The 22,160-nt window shown below is 47.5% G+C and overlaps 1 protein-coding gene across 3 annotated transcripts in view; it reads right to left on the bottom strand.

The window, feature by feature from the left end:
* Tk2 (thymidine kinase 2) overlaps positions 1–20,895 on the bottom strand; it is a 30,887-nt gene extending 9,992 nt beyond the window's left edge. For all 3 annotated transcript variants that reach the window (XM_020174555.2, XM_074055904.1, XM_020174558.2), the window contains exons 1-6: positions 20,748–20,895; positions 19,829–19,866; positions 13,491–13,565; positions 10,067–10,120; positions 6,806–6,895; positions 4,825–4,898 (exon numbers count right to left, since the gene is read on the bottom strand). In XM_020174555.2, the coding sequence (XP_020030144.2) occupies positions 4,825–4,898; positions 6,806–6,895; positions 10,067–10,120; positions 13,491–13,565; positions 19,829–19,866; positions 20,748–20,871 (455 nt within the window). In that variant the 5' untranslated portion in view covers positions 20,872–20,895. The remainder of the gene's footprint in view (positions 1–4,824; positions 4,899–6,805; positions 6,896–10,066; positions 10,121–13,490; positions 13,566–19,828; positions 19,867–20,747) is intronic.
* Positions 20,896–22,160: the final 1,265 nt, after the last annotated feature.

Genomic DNA, 22,160 nt, shown 5'->3' with positions numbered 1-22,160 from the left:
TGATGTGGAAGCCCTAAAGCTTGGGCCTGGGGCTTAAAACTCCACATTCAAAGTCAGTTTTAGTCCAAACTTACAGATGAGGAGAACAGGCTCAGAAAAGTTAGGTCCAATGATGTCTGAGCAGGGCTTCAAGCCTGGCCCTCCCTAGGCCCCAAACACATCCACTCTCCATTGCATCACTCCTTCATTGGCCTGTCAACTACAGGGCTATCATGGATCTCTGTGGCCTGAGCACAAGGAAAGTTGCAGCTCTTAGGCCCATGAACCAGGCCCTAAGTCCCTGATTTGGGGTCTCTGGGGAATCCCAAGGCCTGCAGGGAAAGTGGGAGGGCCTCCCCATTGTTCCAACATGCCAGGTGAGTCAGCTGCCATGGCTCCTGCTAGGCCCCACTCAATGCTCTACTTCTGTACTCAGAAAAGGAGGCCCAGGCAATCCTGCAAAGCCTTTGCACTCAATTATTCAGCCCACAGGGTTCAGCCACACAATTGCCTGCATGGTCTCTAAAGCTGCATGAAGCTTTCTCACCACCTTCAGTTTTCATTGCAGCCTGGTGCCCACAACTCAGATGTCCCCATTTTTGAGGACACCCTGCAACTGAAACCTTCCTCTTCAGCTATTAACACAACCCTCTCAAACCCCTGGCGGGATAAGAGGAAGAGGTGGGTCTCTCCCTAGGTGAGCTCTTCACTTTTCAAGGTCCAAAAGGCAAGAACACCCTTAGGAAAAATTTGTTTTGAGGAGATGCAGAATTCCAATGTGTGTATGTGGGCTTTTCTAAAAACCCAGGCCTACAACTGCATACAGCAAGACCACGCCTGCCACGCTCCCTTCATCCAGGCCCCCACATGTTCCTAGTTAAGACTACAGGGCTCCTTAGAAAAAGATCAAGCCCAGCCCTGAAGGGGCAGTGACTTCCCCACTGCCCTGTGAAAGCCCCACCCCCTCCACCAGAACTCATTAAGAAGCCTCTTTCTTGAGCATCCCAGAAAGTGAAGAAATATAAATTCCTGCCCCTCACATGCTAGAACCCAGCTAAGCTCTTGCAGATTGGAACCAAAATGTCCTGATTCAGGTATGGGCAAAGGATCATGTTCTATGCTCCATCTGATATAGGTTCAAAATAAATGTAGGGACCCAGCTTGACATGACTACAGGTATCTTGGTTTTAAGGTCTATTTTGCCCACCAGACGATCCTGACATATATCCCAAGCTCTATAGAACAAACCAAGTCATTAAGATAGTCAACCAAGATAGTATGCTAAGCACTGATGCCCAGACCATTTCTTAACTGATGCTGGACACATAGTTTTTGAGAAGGGCCAGGTACATTCCAGCGGACCAAAGCCTATCTTTGTCAAGCTTAGCCTGAAGCTATGGCCTGAAACACTTTTCACTGTCTCAAGAGAAATAAACCTTTGGCCTATAGTTGTCCTCTCCAGAAACCTTTAAAACAAAGATAACACAACAAAACCCAATAACCAAAATCTCAGGCCACAAATGTGAAAGGAAGAAACAGCAGATCAGGTGCAGGAAACAGGAAATCCTGCATGGTTAAGTCCTAGATTCTCAAAGACAACTCTAAGGAACAGTTCTTGCTCCCATGATCCCTGAAGGCCTCCTAGGGGCAAGGGGCTAAGGTGTAGGGTCAGAGAGCTCCCTGCGAACCACCTGGCTGCTGGTATCTGCTGGCTCTCACTCAGAGCAGCAGTTCACCTGGGCACTTGTAAGACATGTAGATTCCTAGGCTTTGCCTAGCCACACTGGATGGGATGCACAGGTGACAGAGGGAGAAGCCAGTAATAAGGCCTGTGTGAAAAGAGGGGTCTCGTGAGCCCACACTTGCGGATTTTAAGCTTTTGGGGGCTCCTATGGGCCCTGAAGCATTGGCCTGAATGAGAGAACTCTACTCATCTTCACCATTTCCTTATTCCTGGCTTAGCCATCCAGCAGGGTACAGAACACCTTCCCATGTCTCAGAGAGTTTCTTATGCCATCATAAAGGAGCTGGCTTGCTTTGTACTCCCTTCTCAGTTCCTCACCTGCCAAAAAGAGCCCACAAGCAGACAATCAATGTACCTCCTGGCCATGGTTCCACAGAAATCTGAACCACAGACACCAGGAAAGGCATGTGGGAGGGCCACCGCCCGCATAAATATGAAGTCGGCAGGGCAGGAAAAGAGCTAGAGAAAGAATATAGAAGACCAGATGTGGTAAGGTATCTGACTATTCAGAAGGCAAAAGGAGGAGGATCATGGTTCACGGCTGGCCTGGGCAAAAGTTAACACGAAACCCTTTCCAAAAAAATAAATTAAAAGCAGAATGACTGGGAGCATTTTGCAAGTGGTAGAGTACCTGCCTAGCAAGTACCAGGCCCTGAGTTCAAACCCCAGTACCAAAAAAAAAAAAAAAAAAGATAGGTATTGTATATGTATGCATGTATACGTAAAGCTACCCTATCGGCACATACTACTCACAAAACAGCCCAGAGCAAGGCCCATGCTATCTGGACCAACGCTACAGCCACAGAGATTGAGACACACAAAAGTCACCTGTGAGAAACCTAGTGGGAAGTGTCGTAATGAGTCTCCAGAGCCCAGGGACATCAGCTAAAACTGTGGCCTAGGATAAGCACAGACCAACAGTTCCTGGGAATTTCATCTGGCATTAGGCAGCCCTACAGGTATGTATGGGGGCGACCGGCAAATTTCATGGAGACCAAGGTGAGCAAGCACCTTCATACGGGTCACAGACTCAAACTAGGTGACTGGTCCCAAGGCTCTTCAGAGATGGACAGCAGGAATTGCACATGCGTAATGGGCTGCGAGAAGTTTAGAAAAATGGTCATGCTCACGAAGACAGCAAAGTCCAGAGGCGGGATGGGACCCAGGTCCACCTAACTCCACACTCCACATTCCAACCTCTGGTTATTCTAGTCTTGGTTACCCTCTTCACAAAGGGCTGACACAGAGAACCAGCTGAGCTAATGGCAATCAGAATGCAGACAACCTGGTTACAAGGTTCACTGGAAACCATGCTCCACCACCCAGGACTGCCCCTTAGCCTGTCTTGGCTACTTTCTCAGAGCAGTAACCAAATACCACAGGGCTTTCTTTTTCTGTCCTTGGTTCTCTTTGCCTCCTCCCTCTTGCTGAGACATTAAGGAGCAGAGGAGAGTAAAGGGTTGGCTAAACCTAGTAGTGTCCACCTCCTGCTCACTGGAAAATGGACAGCAGGGAGAAGAGAGGGCCCTGTGTCAGAAGTACTAGCTACTGGAAGCACAAGCTAGTCACAAGAAAGGTCTGAAGTCAGAGGACAAAGTTTCCGTCAGAATTTTCCCTAGCTGCCAGCATTGGCCCCCATAGCATTGATCTAATACTTACTGGCCTGGGGGCAATGGACATATTGGGAGCCCCCCAGACTCAAAAACACAATCCATGAGAGCTTGGAACCAGCTAAAGTCTGTTTAGTGGCCCCCTCAAAGGAAAGCATGTGAACAGGGGGCCAGAGTCTAGGGCATCGCTGGGCTAGAGACTAAAAAGTATCCAGTAATAGTGAATAAGCACTGGCCCAGGGGCTGCTCTGTGCTTGGTCCACACTAGGCAAGGAAAGCAGACTCTGCCCTCAAGAAGTGTACAGCCTAGTTGGGAATGAGCAATAAACAATTAAATTTAGTATTAAGTTAAACCACATGAAATGCCATTTTTGCAGGTTAAAATCAGCCAAATGTTAACAATACATATGGTTGTCTCTTGAATACTGTAAGGAAAACCAACAGAAAGTCATCAAGAGAAGCAAGAAGAGAACTGGAGATGGTAGAGCACTTGCCTAGCATGTGCAAGGCCCTAGGTTCCATACTCGACAGCAGGAAAAAATGGGGGAGGCTCAACCCATCTAGGGAGGGTAGTTGGGAAGAGTTGGGGGTCACTGAGGACAGCTATGGCTAGGAGGAAAATATCCAGAAACCAGCATGAAGAGTGGAAGCAGGAGTATCCTGTGCTAATATCAGAATCAGTTCCCCTAAGGAAAGAAAGCACTCCAAGCTGAGAGTAGAAGTGGTAAAATGGAGAGACTGGTAAGGACAATGAGGCGCTCAGAACAAGCTGCAACTCTGGCCTGCAACCCATCTCCCCCAAGACACCTGAAAATCAATAGCCAGCTAAGCACAAGAACAGAAGCCCCACCCCTGAGCCTTGGGAATGGACGCCAGAAGCCCTCCAGCTATGTCTGTACACGCTCTGTGCCCTGACCTGAGGGCAGAGGCCAGCTTTGAGTGAACTCACCACAAATAGCATGTGGGGGAGGTAGATACATATGCTCCAGTCCTCCAAATTCTTTACCCTTCCTCGTCCCTTGCACTCTGCCATGGGACTCCCCAGGTCTTCCCTCCCTCCACCCTATGCGCACGTGACCACAGCAAACGTTAAACAAAGGCCTGAAGTCCATGTCCACTGGGGCTTTTGCCCTCTGTCGTCCCCACAATATGAGAATACCAGGCTTGCTTCTGGTCTCAAATGGAGGATGACAGGCAAGAGGAAGAGAGATGAGTTGGCCCCTGTCAGTCTGGCAAAGTCTATCCTAGTCTAGCCAACTCCCAGATAGCTCACTGAGCCCAGCCAAGGTCAGGAAGCCACCAGGCTGACCTGGTAACAATGGCACATATTTGTCACTACTGAGGTTTGTACTGTTGGTTCCACAGCACTCCTATGGCAACAGATAACTGATGCAACAAAGTCAGTACTCCACATCTGCCATTAAATAAGTTCAAATGTCATTTCAAAAATACAGTGGTTTGATAAATTATCAATCGTGCAAACTACTGTACCTTCTATACAGGTTTTCTACAAAAATGTATCTTGCACTGTAAATGGACCTCTCCATCAACCGAACTGGTGATGTCTAAGAAAAAACAAAAGGTGATTCAGCAACCTCTGAAGAGGAAGGGGTAAGGAAGCCCTGAAAAACCTGTCTTACCCTCCCAGACATGGCCCCCCATCTTTTAATCAAGAGGCCACGAGAGGGGGCACAGGATCTGAGAAAAAGCCAAGTCTGACCTAAGGCTCAGCTGTGCCCCTCCCTCCACCCTGACTGGCTTCACCTGGAAGCAGGAAGGACCGCACAGCACTGCGGGGCTGATGGCTGTAAGCTGCCACCTGTTTCAGGAAAGAGGCGAGGCTCAACTGGAAGGTGAGAGGGGCTGGAAACACTGCCCATACTGTCTCCTGGAGGCACAGTGTAATGAGTAAGGCTCTGAACAGAGTGACAGTGCTTTTGCAGGGATCTGTGTAGATCCAGAGGTAGAGTCTGAGAGGGCTGTCTTTTGGGGGCTCTGACTGTGGAAACTGGGAAGTACTGTGCTCAGAGGGAGGAGGATGACTGGACATTGTCTTTCTCTGCCAGGTGCTCATACCCTCCACAGACAAACTTTCCCTTCATCCACAGAGTCCCCTTGAGAAGCAGGAGGGGGCCTTAACCTTGACACCAAGTGGACATTGTTCTGGCTCTGCATGGGCCCAGGCACCCATGAGACACAAAGACACAGTCAAAGCCATAACCCAAAATCTCCCAGCTCTCCCTCCTTTTCTATCTGTTCCCCACCTCTGTGCATTCATCTTTCTTGCCATCCTGCATCTCTTGTGGCTCCACTGGCTTCCCACTCACACTGCTATCCTTCCTTCCTAGTCCACCCAGTTCTCTCTCTCCATCTCTGCCTCCTTAGCAATAGATTTCTGCCTGCATCCCATTGTACTCAGATATCATTAAATACTATTTAAGTTTGCAATTGAGTGCCTGCTTGGGGAAAGCAGGGTAAGGCAAGGGAGTAATGCACTAAACACAGACCCTCTGATCTATATTACTGAGAAAGATGTTTAGAGAGAGAGAAATTCATATCCACCAAAAATGTTCTGCTCACATCTTTCAATTTTAAAAGACACAGATTTGTGTCAACAGAAGAATGATAACTACATCTATAGGTGGCCAAACCTGGATCAAACTGCTTGGCCGGCCCAGTGGCTGTGCCAATGTAGGTGTGGCTTGCTGGTTAAAATCAGCCAAATGTTAACAATTTGAGTGGTTTTCTTAAATCCTACATACACACAAAATATACTACTCCCCTTCATGGAATCTAACACTGGTGTCTTAGGGATGCTTATAGCTTTGAGCCACAGGTACCAATCAGGATCTCCCCAAGCACCCTGTCTTCTAAGATAGTCTACCCCTAGTCATGTCCCTACCAATGGAAGGGCCTAAGCAGCCCCAACAACTGATCAAACCAGGGCTGGCCATCTGACCCAGGCTGAACCAATCGGATTCTTTCAAGAATGTGAACTAAGAGCCAGACCTGGTGAATGTTAGAGCAGTGGTTCTCAAACATGCAGACACACAAAGCATGCATCAGAGGCACCTGGACAGCTGCATAAAACAGATTGCTGGGCCTCATCCCCAGAATCTCTGATTCAGCAAGTCTGGGGTGGGACCAGAAAATGTGCATTTCCACCAAGTTTCCAGGAAATGCTGCTGCTGGCCAGGGACCACACTTTGAGAAGAACGGAGTTAAATGGTGTAGAGCCCAGCAGTGGTCACGTCATGGAGATGTGAGCTCAGGATAACATCAGAGTGGCCGCCTAGCTGGCTGAAGTTGGTGGGTGGGGGACACTGGAGGCTGGTCCTCAGAGAGCTGTGGGGACAGGAGACCTTGCCACAGAGAAGGCTATGCAGCACTGACGGTTTCCCTTCCTGGCAATCACATATCCTAAATTTGAAAGAAATTTTGAGAAGGTTGAAACCAAGTATCCGAATTGTACCTGAGGACGAGTGTGCTGGTCCAGCATGGTGAGCTGCACATATGTCTGCAGGGTGAGCCCCCACCGACAGGCATCTTGGTACATCAGACCCTGCAGAAGGAAGAAAGCAACACTGCATCCAAGTGGCACCTGCAGAATTCTGGTCTATCACTGAAAGCCACCTCAAGAAATCTACATGAGCCGGGCACCACTGGCTCATACCTGTAATCCTAGCTACTGAGGAGGCAAATATCAAAAGGATCACAGTTCAAGGCTAGCCCAGGCAAAAAGTGAGACCCTATCTCAAAAACATCACACACACACACACACACACACACACGGCTGAGGGAGTAGCTCACGTGATACAGCACCCGCTTAGCAAGCAAACTGAGCCCTAAGTGGAAGGCATGGGAGGAGGGATGGGGGACAGAATGGGGGTGAGAGGAAGGGGAAGGGATGAGAGAAGGGATGGAGGGGGAAGGGTTAGGGGAAGGGAAAGGAGAAGGGGAGTAAGAGCTAGGGAACAAGCACGGTCATTCTGTGAATGTTGTTTGAGCCCACTGTGGTCTGTTCTCCATCCAGCAGCCAAAGTGACCCTGTTAAACCTAAATCCCCTGCTCTGGACCTTCTATGGACTTTGCATTACATTCAGAATGAAATCCAAACCCTCAGCATGGCCCACAGGGCCCTAGAGAATCACAACCATTCTCTTGCATCTCCTGCCCTTCTTCCTCTGGCCAGTCAGCTTCCAACTACAGGAGATCCAGAGTCCCACAAACACATCAAGCAGGACGCCCACCTCAGGGCCTTTGCACCTGCTGCTTCTTAGACCAGAGCACTCTTCCTCCAGATGCCTGCCGTGTTCCCTCCCTCAGGTTTGGGTCTCTGTAAATATCACCTTATCCTTTCTTTTCTTTTTTCCTTACTTCTATTGATTTATTTTTATGGAGTACTGAAGTTTGAACTCAGGCTTTACACTTGCTAGGCAATCATGCCACCGCCTGAGCCACACCTCCAGCCCTTTTAGCTCTGGTTGTTTTTGAGATAGGGTCTCACTTTTTGCTCAGGCCAGCCCGTACCACAATCCCCTTATCTTATGCTTCCTGCAAAAGTAGGGATGACAGGTATGCGCCACCATGCCCACCTTTTTTCTATTGAGGTGAGGTCTTGCAAACATTTTTGCCTAGGCTGGCTTAGAACCTCTATCCTCCCCTCTCAGCCTCCCATATAGATGGAATGAAGGCACACACTGCCATGCCAATCTGTTGGTTAAAATGGGGTCTCATGAATTTTTGCTTGGGCTGGCCTCAAACTGGATCCTCCCAACTTCAGCCTGCCAAGTAGCTAGGATTACAGGCATAAGCCACTGGTGCCCAACTACTTTATCCTTCTAAAATAGAAGCATGCACACCCTAATTATTGTATTACCCTCAGATACAAAAACGCTTCCTGCCCCATAGTCTGCTCACTAATAATCTTATTCTATGTTTCTGCTTTTGTTTTTCTCTTGGTGCAAACTCATGACACCTGGTGCTCTACACTGAAAACTGCAGGCTCACCTCACTGCAGGTGAAAGAAAACCTGAGGAAGGTCAGGAGCTGGACAGGTACAGCAACGGACACCTTTCTGTGTCAGAGAACCAATCAGAATGATGGACAATGCCGCTCACAAAAGCATACATCTGGCTCTCTGTCCAGAGTGGAAATGTGAAAATGCCTAATTCTGTCGTATTTTTTATTTTAACACTCTTTGGAAATGCTACTTGTACCAAGGATACTCGGCCTTCTGAGACTGATTCTGTCCTGTGATATGTCACCTATAATCCTTGACATCTGCAGCTCAGTTGTCTTACTTACTAATCAGGCCTGGCTCCTGCCTGGCCTCTAGAGAACTGAACATTTCCAAAGTTTCTTTGTTATACTTTGCTATGCTCAAGAAGATGACTGGCATTCCATCTGCTCCCACATGCACAAAGTAGGATTCACAACTCTGGGATTCTTTATTCGAAGACTCTGAGCGCTTCTGCCTTTTCTTTAGCTTCCTTCACAGCTCCTCTCACCACCTCTCACCATGCTACATCTAATTGTCTCCTGCCTCCCCACACTGCAATATTAGAACCAGGAGATAAGGGGCTTTGAGCTGCTCACTGTCCCAGCATCCAGAACAGTGTCTGCCAAATAGAAGACATGGAATAGATACTGGCTGAATGAATGAACAAACAAGTGCCTTCTGAGGTCTAGGCAGTGTGCCTGTGTTCTAGCTAACAGTGAACAAAACAGACACAGGACCTACCTACAGTGGAACTCAGAGTCTGATGAATCACAGGAGGAGAGGCCAACTGCACTGCTAGAAATGAACAGGCAGCACAGGCTTCCACGTCCAAGGTTCAAACCCAGAGCTGTGTGACCTTAGGCAATATAAGCTGAAGTTTCCTCATCTGAGCACTGAGACTAATAACCCCTGTATCATGGGATGGGAGCCCAGTGGCAGAACGGATTTTTTTCAGTACCAGGACTTGATCTCAGATCCTTGAGCTTGCTAGGCAGGTGCTCTACCTCTTGAACTATCTCCCCTGGCCCTTTTTGCTTTAGTTTTGTTGTTGATTTTGTTCTTTTCAGATAGAGCCTCCCTCTTTTGCCCGAGGCTGGCCTCAGACTAAGATTCTTCTACCCATGCCTCCCACACAACTGAGATTACAGGTGTGGGTTACCACACCCAGCTTGTTTGTTGAGACAGTTTCCCTAGCTGTTTGTCCAGGCTGGCCTCAAACCTTGATCTTCCTGATCTTCGCATCCTGAGTACCTGGGATTACAGGCATGAGCCACCATACCCAGCCCTATCTATCTCTTTCAAGCACACAGAGAAGAACATTCTGAATGGGAAAGGAAGGAGAAGAGGTATGTGACACTATGGCACACGCTTTCTAGGTCCACCCTGGGAAAGCAGACAGGTGGTTTCAGGGTGAGCCAGAGGCAGCTCCTACTGCTGGATGCTGCCAAGCACAAACCCAAATCAAGAATTCACCAGGAATCTGACTACTTAGAGCTAGGTCCTAGGGGACAGTCCCAAAGACACCTGGGTTCTGACAGCCACTGGGGATAATTTCAGGTCACCAACAAGAGGTCCCTGGGCTCTGGACAAACACCAACATGTCACCTTTTCTGCTTGTCCCTGCTATAGTCCAACCCAGCTAACAGGGAGGATGATGACAGGCTCGAGCTTGGGTTTCAGCACCACCATTCCTAGGCAGTTAAGGGTTTATGGAAGAAACAAGCCATTTACCAGAGGGTTATGGCCACGGACATTTCTCCATTTGGACACAGGCTCCATTAGCACCTGGAAAGAGAGAAAATGTGAGAGAGCTGCTGCTTCTGGTTCTGAGCTCTGTGACAGCATGCAAGAGAGCGGGGAGGGGGGTGGGGACACTGTCAAAATGGGAGGGCCAAAATATCTGAGCAACCCCCTTTGTGAGGCCACAACTCCAGCTAGATGGGGCAACTTCCAGAAATGACCTGAGAACAGCTGAAGATCAGCCGGGTCTGAAGTCTGAGTGACCTGCCTAAAGCCAACAAAGATTTGCATACCACAGACCCAAACAAGGCCATGGCCCCTGGAACTGGACAGCCTGAGCTAGCCCCACCACACACTAGCCACGTATATGGATATTACTCAGGGTTCTCTACAGGACAGACCAATAGTATAAATATAGAGATGGGTACAAGAGGGAATTAGTTAGGAAAACTGACTCATGTAATTATAGAGACTGAGAACTCTGTCCCACGACAGGTGTGTGAAGCTGGAGAGCCTGGGCTGCTGGTAGCATGGCTCAATTCAGGTTCAAAGTCCAAAAACCAGGGAAGCCAATGGTAGAATTCTCAGGCTGAGCTGAAGGTCAAACACCCCAGGGAGCCTCTGGTGTAAGTTCTGAGGTTCTAAGGCCAGAAAGCCTGGAGGTCTGATGTCCAAGAACAGGAGGAAGGGTGTCCAGCTCCAGGACAGAGGCAATGCTTTTCCCTTTTTGTTCCCTCACATGTAATCTCCTCTGGAAATACCCTTCCAGACACACCCAGAAATAATGCTTTATCAGTTCTCTAGGTACAGTAGTCCCCCCCTTATTTATGGAGAATACATTCCAAGACTCCCAATGGATGCCTGCAACTGCAGATTGTACCAAACCTAAATATACTATGTTTTTCCTGTGCATACATACCTATAATTAAGCTTACTTTATAAATTAGACAGAGTAAGAGACTAATAGCAAATAATAAAATAGAACAATAACAATAATATGCTGTAATAAAATTGCCAGTATCACCATTCTTGAGCTTGGGAGCCACTATAGTTAATCTGATAACAGACAGGGCTACTATGTAACTAACAGGAGGGTAGCATATGCAGTATGGATACGGTAGACAAAAGAATGATTCATCCTGAGTGGAACAGAGCAGGAAGGCATGAGATTTCATCAAGTACATGATGTTATAGTGAACAATTTAAACTTATGGATTGTTCATTTATAGAATTTCTATTTAGTATCTTTTGGAGGTACTGTGGTTTAAACTCAGGGTCTCACACTTTCTAGGCAAGTGCTCTGCCACCAGTCTTATTTAGTATTTTTAGATCATGACTGACCTCAAGTGAAACCATAAAAAGTGAAAAAACAAATGGGGGCAGGGGGTGGGGCGGTAGGGACTACTGTTCTTTAATCCAGTCAAGATGACACCCAAAAATAACCATCACACCATGCAAAGTTTATAAGCCAATTACCCTTACTGATTCTTGGTTTCCTCTTCTGCAACTGAGGTAATAAAAGTGCCTACCTCAGAAGGATCACTCATGTAAGGATGGAATCAATCAGACAATATTATGAACATGTATCACAGTGCCTGACATACAGTATTACAGACTTTAGGTAGGTATTAACTGCTGCTGTTGTCTCAACTGCTTCCAAGGTCTTCAGTGAGAATATAATCACTTCCGAAGTACCACTGAGAGTTACACCACTCAGACCAAATGTTAGAAGTACCTAAGACCCCCTCCCCAGGTTTGATGATTCATGAGCTACAGCATACAATATCACAGGTAAGATTTGTTACCATGAAAGGACACTGAACAAAATCAGCAAAGGGAAAAGGTACCTGGGGAGAAACCAGGTACAAATTTCCAAGTGTCCTTGCCCAGTGGAGTCACACAGGACATACTCAATTCCCCCAGCAACAAATTGTGAGAACACATGAAAAATGCCATCTACCAGAGAAGCTGGGCTGAGCCTGAGAATTCAGGGTTTTCATCAACGCACCAAAATCCCAGGTTCCCAGGGGCAAAGCAAGTGTTCAACATAAATTATACTACTTTCACAAAGAGTTTAGGCTCAGACAGCCACTCTTTCCAGTTAGGAAAGGCCAAGGGCCAACGTTTCCAGCAGGCCTCTATAAGGGTAACAGTCTTGGGCCTGCTACATCAACTTTTTTATGTGTAGCAGAACACAAACAAGACAAGGGCTAAATAAGACTTAAATAGAAATAAAAACAGGAAAGGAGGGAATGAAAATTACTTCAATGGTGTGGAAATTATACGATCTACAATACAGTCTGGCCATCCATAATCTGAAATCTAAAATGCTTCAAAATCCAAACTGACCTGATGCCACAAGTGGAAAATTCCACACCTGGATTTCATGTGATAGATCACAGTCAAAATGTAGGTACACTAAAATTACCCTCAAGTTATATGTGTAAGTGGCTATGAAACATGAATGAATTTTGTGTTAGACTTGGGTCCCATCCCCAAGATACATCATTATGTATACACAAATATTCCAAAATCTGAAAAAATCCAAAATGTGAAACACTCTGTTCCCAATCATTTCAGACAATGGATACCTACCTAGAACAAAAAAGATCCATAAAGAGACAGAATTATACCACTAAAATCTAGAATAAGGAAGAAGGGTCTTGTGATGATTCTTGAACATCTGTGAGGTCATGCTCAGTGACTGGGCTTTAAATAACTAGAAAATATATTACCTGGTTACATACATTGAACTCCCCTGCTTGGACACTGATGACTCAGATGTCACACTGTAACATTCTCTCTGGGCTCAATAGCTTGACTTTCCTTCTTTCATATGTAGATTCTTTCCCTAACCAGACTGTGGTAAGATCTATACCTACGTTGTCCAGTACAGTAGCCATGAGCAACATGTGACTATTACAACATCAAAATGTGTCAACAGAGCTCCTGGACTTACAGTGGGGTTATATCTCAATGAAACCCATCCTAAGTTGAAAATATCTAAACTGAAAATGCATTTAATACACCTAATCTACTTAAAATCATAGTGCACTTTCTACTGAATGTGTATTGGTTTTATGCCACTTGTAAAGTAAAAAAAAATTCTGAATTGCATCACTAAGTTGGGGACTGCCTGCAGTCCAAATTGAAAAACGTTGCAGATTCCAAACATTTTGTATGAAAAACAGAATGTGAAATAGTTCACTGACAATTTTGAGACTATGTATTGATGTGATCATATTTGGGATATCCTGCATTAAGTAAAAGGTTCTTTTGACTTTGAACTGAGGCTATTAGAAACGCTAAATCACTTGCACATGCTCTTACTGGACAGTGCTGGTGACCTATGACTTGACTGAATTACTCCATCAAGTCTTTTCAGGGTCCTTTAGCCCCAGCATAGACACCATACCTCAACGTCTGTCGTGTTGGAGAAGAACTCCAGGCATGTCGTCTTCCCACTTGCAATATTGCCCTCAACACAAATCTGGCAAAAGACACATGCATGTTAGAGCTGGAAATCAAGGTCTAAGGGAGTATCAGGGAAATACGCTGGGGAAAGGTTCCGGCGACCAGCATAACTGGTCCAGTCCAAGACTTGGATAGGTAAACCAAAACACTCCTCAGAAAACCCAAGGTCTCACTCTTCGTAATAACAGACAAATCACCCCCTTGGCCCCACGTGGTAGGCTCCAGTGGTCCCTCCAGACCAGACCCTCCTTTGTGTCAACTCTTACACCACGTGCAGTTTATCCACTCAGCCCAGCTCTGCCATTTCCTAGCTCAACCCCTCAGAACGCTGTGTGTAGACTGCAGGTGCAAGAGTGTGGTCTCTTTAACCAGAGTCTAATCAATGGCCATGAGATCAGAAAGCACACACATAACTCACTGCTTTATACAGAAAAGAAGCACTCAGCCACTGCCTGGGAAATATTAGGAAAGGGGAGAAAGAAAAAGGGGAGAAGAAAAAGAGACAGAGGGAGGGAGGGGAGGAAGGAAAGAAGGAAATGAGGGTAGGGGAGAGAGGGAGGGGAGGAAGGGAGGGAGGAAAGAAAGAAGGGAGGGAGGGAGGAAGGAAGGGAGGGAGGGAGAGAGAGAGGAAGTCAGACACCGATGAGAATGTGGGCCAAGCAACTTTTGACATACGCCAGGCGTTAAGATGAGTAACCAATAACATCAGCACATTTAACCTCACCAGAACCTTCTTCACAGAAAACAGACTTGCAAAAGGGAATAAAGTAAGGAGGACAGCCTGAACTCACATCCTGCTCCTGGCGTGCACCAGGGGAGGGGTGTCAGGGGACAAACCATAACCAGCAACCTAGGGGTCCGTCCATACTAAAGACAGTGGGCCTCCTCCAAGCAACTCATCATAAGAAAAGAGGCTTTCAGAGAAGTGCTTCTCAACCCTGGTGACGTTTCGAATCACCTGGGAGCTTTTAAGTATCTTTATGAGAAGCTACGACTCATACCAATCACACCACAATCTCTGAGTGTGGAACTCAGGTCTCAGTAAGTTGTAAAGCTCTCCAGGTGATTTCAAGTGCAGGCAAGGTTGAGCCCCACTCACCTTCAGAAACAGGGCTTCGGAGAGAAGCACAGAGAAGCTTGGTTTTTGTTTTGTTTTTTATTATGGTGCTAGGGATCGAACCTAAGGCTCTGTGTATGCTAGACAAATGCTCTACCACTGAGCTGCATGCCAGACCCAGAGGGAATTGTTAAACAAGATGAAGCACGAGGTAGCACCCATCCTCTCAGTCAGACCTTGGACTGGAGCCCTCCAACTTGCTGCCCTGCAATTCTGACAAGGCTCTGCTCAGTCAGGCACTGCTGGTGACATGGACCAAGTGGTTTTGGCACCAGCAGACCACAAGAGGGAGTGGACAGTTCTGCATAAGTAAGAAGACAGACTGCTGACCCATGAGAACACTTGTACACATACACAGTCAGAAGTCATGTTCCCACAGTGGCTTGTCGCTTTACACCCAGGCTGGAAGCACTCGGACAAACCTGGGGTAACTTCCCAGGCAGCAGACCAGAAACAGAAGTGGGCGGAATTCACACCCTGGCCTGACAGGCCGCTTTTCATGACCCCTGGTGGAGCCTCAGTCACACTGTACATGCAATCCCAGTCACAACTGGTCATCTCATCTCACCATACCCACTACAAAACTCCCTAGCAGGTGGAGCTCAAAGGTCTTCTCCTGCCTTGATTGTAACAGGTATCCCAGGGAACTGGACAATCGCTCTTCAAGAGACACCAGGCCACCCTCCAATCCTGGGCCCTTGCCAGCTCACTCCTTCAGGACCTGAAACTACAAAATGAATCCAAGGGAGTAGGCAAAAGGACATGAAGACCCCATTAGGGTACCAGTGGATTTGAATTTTTGCTGTTGTTCTTGGAAGAAAACTACTTTTCCTCTCCTGGACATTTAAAAAGCTCAACCTAGACACCATTCTACACTGACTTTCTTTCCTGTTCACTGCAAGGACTTTAACATACTGTTCAGATGAGACCTTCTACCTATTGTTCCTATTATCACCTATAGAACTTGAATGAACTCAGCCAACCCTGCTCCCCACACTGCCCTGGTATAGAGGAGGAAAGGCATGAATTGGAAAGAATTAAGAGGAAAAAAGAGAAGTTAAGCCAAGAAAAGCTTCCATTTCTCTTTCCTTCCTTCCTCCCTCCCTCCCCCCCTTTCCTTCCTTCTTTCCTTTCTCTCTCTCTTTTTCTCTTTTGAGCTGACCTCAAACTCATGATCCTCCTGCCCAGTTCCTTTTTTAAAGTGATGTCTAAAAATATCTTAAAAGGACTGCAAGTTCACTAAAGAAAATCAAGTCGCTCAGAATTCCAATACAAAGACATAAACACAGTTACATTTTAGCCTATTCCACGCAGGCACATTTCTCACCTTTGAGAATCTTTCAACTGCTTACAGAAGGTCTACTATGTCCTAGGCACTGTGTGCTCAGCACCAGTCCCAGCAACCATAGGGTGAGGGAGGGGAAGAAAGCAGTAGCAAATTAAAAGAAAAGGGGAAGGGAGCCCACGGCCGGCCTGGCCCAGGGGTCTGCGGATTCACCGCGTCTTTCCTCTGTTCTGAGGCCCGAGTCCAATTTCCTGCCATTGTAACTGTCACTGTTCAATTACCTACCCTTATTTTTATTTACAATGGAACTGGGGATCAAACCCATATCCTTGCACATGCTAAGCACACACTCAATAACTGAGCTATACCCCAGCCCTACCCTTATTTTTTATTTTTATTTTTTTGGCAGTACTAGGGTTTGAACTTAGTACCTCAAGTTTGCTAGGCAGATGTTTTGCCACTTGAGACATGCCCCCAGACTCTTCTGCGCTTTAGTTATTTTTTTGGATAGGGTCTCTCGTTTTTGCCCTAGCACTCAATCCCTGCCTACTCACTATAGCTGGGAACCACAGGTGCATGCCACCATGCCCAGATTGTTGGCTGAGATGGGGTCTCACTAACTTTTTTGCCCTGGCTGGTCTCCAACAGTGATCCTCCAATCTCCTTCTCCCACACCTGGACTTTTTTTTTTTTTTTTTTTGAGTCTTGCTGTATAGCCCACACTGGCCTCAAACTCTCAATCTTCCTGCCTCAGCCTCCTGAGTGTTGGGATTACAAGCATAAACCAACATGCTTGGGTCACTACCCTTATTTTTAAATAACATTTTACCTTTTCTAAAAAGGGAAGATAAGCATTCCCATTGTAGAAATACAGCGTTATCACAAGAAAATAAAAATCACTCATAATTCCATAGAACTGCCTGTTGGATGTTTAATCAAAACCAAAGACAAACAGGTGGCAAACAGCCTTGAGCTCCAAGGGCTGGGGATATTAGCTCAGAGCCAGAATGCTTGCCTAGCATGACGAGGCCCTGGGTTCAATTCCCACCACTGCAAAAATAAATAAATAAATAAATAAATACGATCAACATTAAAATATCCTATCAAAGCCCCTGAGAAATCTGCAGTAAAAAGACAAGTCATCCAAATGTCTAACATTTAGTAAATGAAGAAACAGTGTGGTATAGCCACACAGTAGAACACTATTCATCAATAAAGAATGAAGTGTTGATGCGTGCTACAGTGCACATGTATCCAAATACTGTGTGAGTGAAAGAAGGCAGACACAAAAGATCACAAGCTATAGAACTCATTCTCTATAAAATGCCCATAAAAGGCAAAAAGACAGAAGTAGATTAATGGTCACCTGGCCTTAGGAGAGCGACTGTAGACAGGCACAAGGTTTCTTTCTGGAGTGATAAAAATGTTCCAAAATTTGATCACAGAAATGTTGTACACTTCTGAAAACTTACTAAAAATCCTCTCATTGCCACGTAAAATGGGTGAATCTTATGGTATGCAAATTATAATAGTTGCTTTTAAAAAAAGGAACCTAGTTCAACATCATTTAACAAAGACCACTACTCTCAAATGCAATCTCTTCCCCTTTCTTCTGTCATACACCTCCTGTTAACCGCACCACTTTCTCTTCACTGAGAATGTCTATATCAATAAGTTTGTAAGATTTCTTTCCTGCTTTTTTTCCTAAGTGCAGTTTATGTATTTTTATTTAGATCACACTTGATATATTTTCATTTTTGTTGGTTTGAGGGTTTTTAATTATTCTTTCACATAGCGAGTACCTTTCATATTTTTCAAAAATGTAAGTTATAATGGCTTATGTAGTCCATTGCATAAGATATCCCATGATTTATTAAATCCTTACTGTTGAATGTTAAGCTCTGTCCAATTGTTTTATTACAAAATCGTGCTGTGGTGCTCACGTTTTTAATGTTGTAATAGAGCTGTGTGACGCCTGCATCATCTGCCCAAACACCCTGGATATTTCTCCTCTCCCAGCAACGTTCAGCAACACCTCTGGGCCCTGTTTCCCACTCATCTGCAAAATCTTTGTCCACACCCCCCACCCCCACCAGGCCCCTAGCCAAGTCCTTGTTGGATCAGCCTCCCCAGCTTCAGCACCTCTAGTCCTGCCCTGCAGGGCCCTTCACCCATGGTCCACCACCATCTCTTCCTATGAGGCAACCCAGATGGAATTGCATGGGAATGCTATGGTTTGGATGAGTCTTCTACAGTTCAGTGTTGGAAATTTAAAACCCAATGCCTCAGTATTGAGAGGTGAGGCCTTTAAGAAGAGATTAGGTCACATGGGCTCCACCCGTTATTGTGCAAGTAGCGAGTAGTTTAGTTAACACAGGAGTGGGTTCATGACAAAAGGATGAACTGCCCCTCCCCCCTCATGGTCTCACTTTTGCTCTCTTGCTCTCATCCATGGGATGAGAAACACACACACACGCAGCATGAAAGCCCTCACCAGAAGCTGGCCCCTTGAATGAACTAAGCCAGAGGTAAAGTCCTTCCATGGCTCTAGGTGTTGAAACCTGTCCCCAGTCCCTCTGCACACTCCCAAGCCCTCCCCAGTCACCTTTCTAGGGCTACTCTACAGGTTCTCTTCCTTCTGTTCCAACACTCTGTCTCCAGCTCTCCTCCATCTCCCAGAAGCCACCAAGGCTTCTCAAGCCCTCTCTCCCAGTCTCCAGATTCACTGCTGCTCTAGATCTACAACTGCCTACTTATTGTCATCTCCCCCATCAGACCCACTTCAGGGCTCCCTAACAAGAGATGCTGTTTTGACCCCAGGTCTCCAGGTCCTAGTCCAGTGCCTCCTGCACAGGACCTCACAGAATTTAAATGGTTACCTATAGCCCAGCAGTCCATACCACTTCCAACTGTGGACTGTGTGTCTGGGGGTATATCAGACCACACTTAGAAAGCACTTAGAACAGGCCCCACTGACATCAATGCTAGCTCAATAATTAACCATACAATAATGCATTAATTCCCATCCAGCTCAACCTAGCTTCCCCTCCCTTTCTAAGGTGCCTACTGTCATACTGCACCCCTTCCTCTAATTCCACAAACCTCCCTGAGTCCCAAGCATTTCAACCACCAGTCCTCTGCCTGTGATGTCACACCTTCCCCAGCCCCTCCATCCCTGAGTCCCCCCAGCACATGCCCTCACTTACCACCGTCTGCAGAGCCTTGCCAAAATACTTACACAGCCACTAGCCAAGCCACTTCTTTCCCAGTCATTGGAGCTACTGAATTCCAGCTCCCTTAAGGAACTGAGCACCTGGCCTGATGGTAATAGAAATGCTACCCCCACCCCAGCCAACTAAAGCATCCAACATCCCCGGATAACTCCAACTTGAACTTCCTTTGACCTTCAACACCACACCAGTTACACCCCCACCCCAGAGCCAGGATCTCAAAACTACCTCAAGACCGAACCCACATCTGGGGACCCTCATGGATTCACTCTGATCTTCCCTCCACCCATCAGCCTCAGCACAGGACAGCAGGGGGAGGTGGTCAGCCCACCCTCCCCACAGCAAAACCAACCTTTCCTACAGAGGGAGAGCATTTTTCAATCTTTTAACAATCACCCCTCTGGCTTTAGCAGTCCACATCCACCTGGAGGACAGGAATACATGTGTGCTCCCACCTGTGCAAACTCTGGGGAGGACATAAATTGTTAACAGAGGTGATCTCTGGCGAGGGGGTCTGAAACAGATTTTCTTACCCCTGGAGGTCCATTTGTATTTGTTTTTTTACTAGGTGCACATATTCTTTCACCTCCCTCCTCAAAAATAAATGTTATTCTATATTGCAGAGTGCACTCAGAAGAGGGACTTACCACTGATTTTTTCTCCTTTTCATTTTCTCTACCTTTATCTACAAAACAAAGGAAATCAATTTTTATAAACTTTTAAATAACTCACTCTCCTCTATACTAATTTGCTAAATGACGACAAAAACAGTAATATTGATGTCTGCTCCCTGACCTAAAAATGTTTTCCATTCCTGGAAAACAGGACAGTCCTTGGGTGAGAGGAAGAAACGCACCAATGTCTACGTGGGTGTGACAACTATGCACATGTGTGGGCACATCCAGGCCCCATGTGTGCTCAGGTCCTTTCACCTGGCATAATATACTTTTCAATTTCCAGGCATCTTATATTTAAGATCTTCACACCGGGCACAGCGCAGCCTGGGCCTGAACTCAGCTCGGGAAGGATCACCATTTCCCCAGAAGGCTGGGTTCGGGGCTAGTCCCCGGTTGTCCTTTAGGCCAGGGCTGACAGCGCAGCCCATCCACTCCGCCGGTGGTTTGGGCAGCTGGCAGCAACCTGAAACCAGCGAAGGCCACAACCTGTCCAAGACAGTGGCCCACATTTCTGCAGGGGAGAGTTCCCACAGGGTGGGAGGGCGCCAGGAGCCTTACCTCTCTTCCCCCCCGCCCCAGGCCACCCACTGGTGGCACCAGCTGCAGCTTCCCGCCCCCACCTCCCCCCAGGGCCGGAAAACTGTGTCCAGGAAATGGGCGGGGGAATCCGAGCCTGAATGTTCAGAGCTGCCCAGGGCCCCGCAGTCCCGCCTGCTCGCAGCGAGCTAGCGACCAGGTGGTGGCCAATGGCCGTCGGCCCCTCGCCGCAGACCCGGGAAGTCCTGTGTCTCGCAGGCTCTCGGGGCCAAGCGGATACCGCGTGCGCAAGGCGGGAGGGGAGCGGGGCCGCTGCGCCACTGCTGCGAGGCGGGACAAAGGCACGAATTACCAGGAAGCCAGGCGCGGTGCTGCGCCCCCGGCGGCCGGGCGCCCGGGGCGGGGATGCCGGGGCTCTCCCGCCCGAAGCCCCGCAGTGCCCGGGCTGCCCAGCCCCGCAGCGGCCGCAGCAGCATGGCCCTGCGGGTGGAGGCGGCGGCCCCGGCTCTCTTCCGGCGCGGGATGCGAGCACCGCCCCGCCGCACGTCCGCCCCGCACGCGCCCGCCCCCGGGAGCCTGCGGCGCCGGCTCTTAAAGAGACTGCGCGGCTTTTCCCCTTCCGTGCAAGACAGGGAAGGTGGGGGCGGGGCGAGAGCGGGGTGGGGGGGGGGAGCAGGCGCAGCTGCAGCTGGGAAAACGTGCCCGTACCTTCCTTAAGAAGTGGTAAAAGATTGCTGCCTAATAATTCCAGGGACCGACTGGTTCGTGAGTTACCGCAGATTACTTCCTTGAGCGCCTACTCCATCCATCCACACCCGGCACACTTGCACTCTTCGTGTCATGTGTTCCATGACACTACAAGCAGATAGTGCCACTCTCGTTCTCTTGAGCTAGTCTTGGAGAATTGGGCAACTGCCCAAAACAGTCCTGGGTTTGATTCCCAGCGCCAGGGGAGAAGCGGGTATTGAAGGAGAGGTGGAGCTGGAAGTCAAGCCACTCTGTATCTTCCAAGCCTATGCTCAAAACGGTTTTTAGGCTGAGAGAATGGCACAGGGTTAGATTGCATGACTACACGGCACGAGTTCCTGGGTTCAATCCCCAGTACTGGAAGAATGAAAAAAGAGTTACTTTGGTTGGTTGGTTGATTGGTTTGGTTTAATTTTTTAAGACAGGGTCTGCTACTGTAGCCCAGGCTGACCTCTAACCTCCTCTTGCCTTGCCTCCCAAGTGCTTGGGTCCCCCAGGTGATGGTGGCTCATACCTGTAATCCTAAATACTCAGGAAGCAGAGATCAGGAGGGTCGCAGTTCCAATCCAGCCCCTGGCAAATAGTTTGAGAGACTCCATCTCTAAAATACTCAACCCAGACTGAGGACTTGGCCCAGGTGGTAGAGCTTCTGCCTAGAAAGCACAAGGCCCTGAGTTCAAACCCCAATACAGCCAAAAAAAAAAAAAAAAAAAACCTCAAACCAAAAAAGAGCTGGCATAGTGACTCAAGTAGTACAGCGCCTGCCTAGCAAGCCTGAAGCCCTGAGTTCAAACCCCAGCCCCACTAAAATAAAATGTGTGGTCCAAGTGCTTGGGTCTGCACTCTAAATGTGCTAGATCCCTCAGGAAGGCACAACCAATATTCCAACTGGATGGACAAATAAGGATAGGGCAGATGCCCAAGTCCCATCAATAATCAGGCAGTAAAAATTCAGCTCAGATTGAAGGTAGATGAATTACTATACATTCAACCGACCCAGACCCAGTAACTAGCTGTT

Source organism: Castor canadensis, chromosome 15 (assembly GCF_047511655.1).
Source record: "Castor canadensis chromosome 15, mCasCan1.hap1v2, whole genome shotgun sequence".
NCBI classification, from domain to species: domain Eukaryota; kingdom Metazoa; phylum Chordata; class Mammalia; order Rodentia; family Castoridae; genus Castor; species Castor canadensis.
This window is presented reverse-complemented; position numbering and strand designations above follow the sequence as displayed.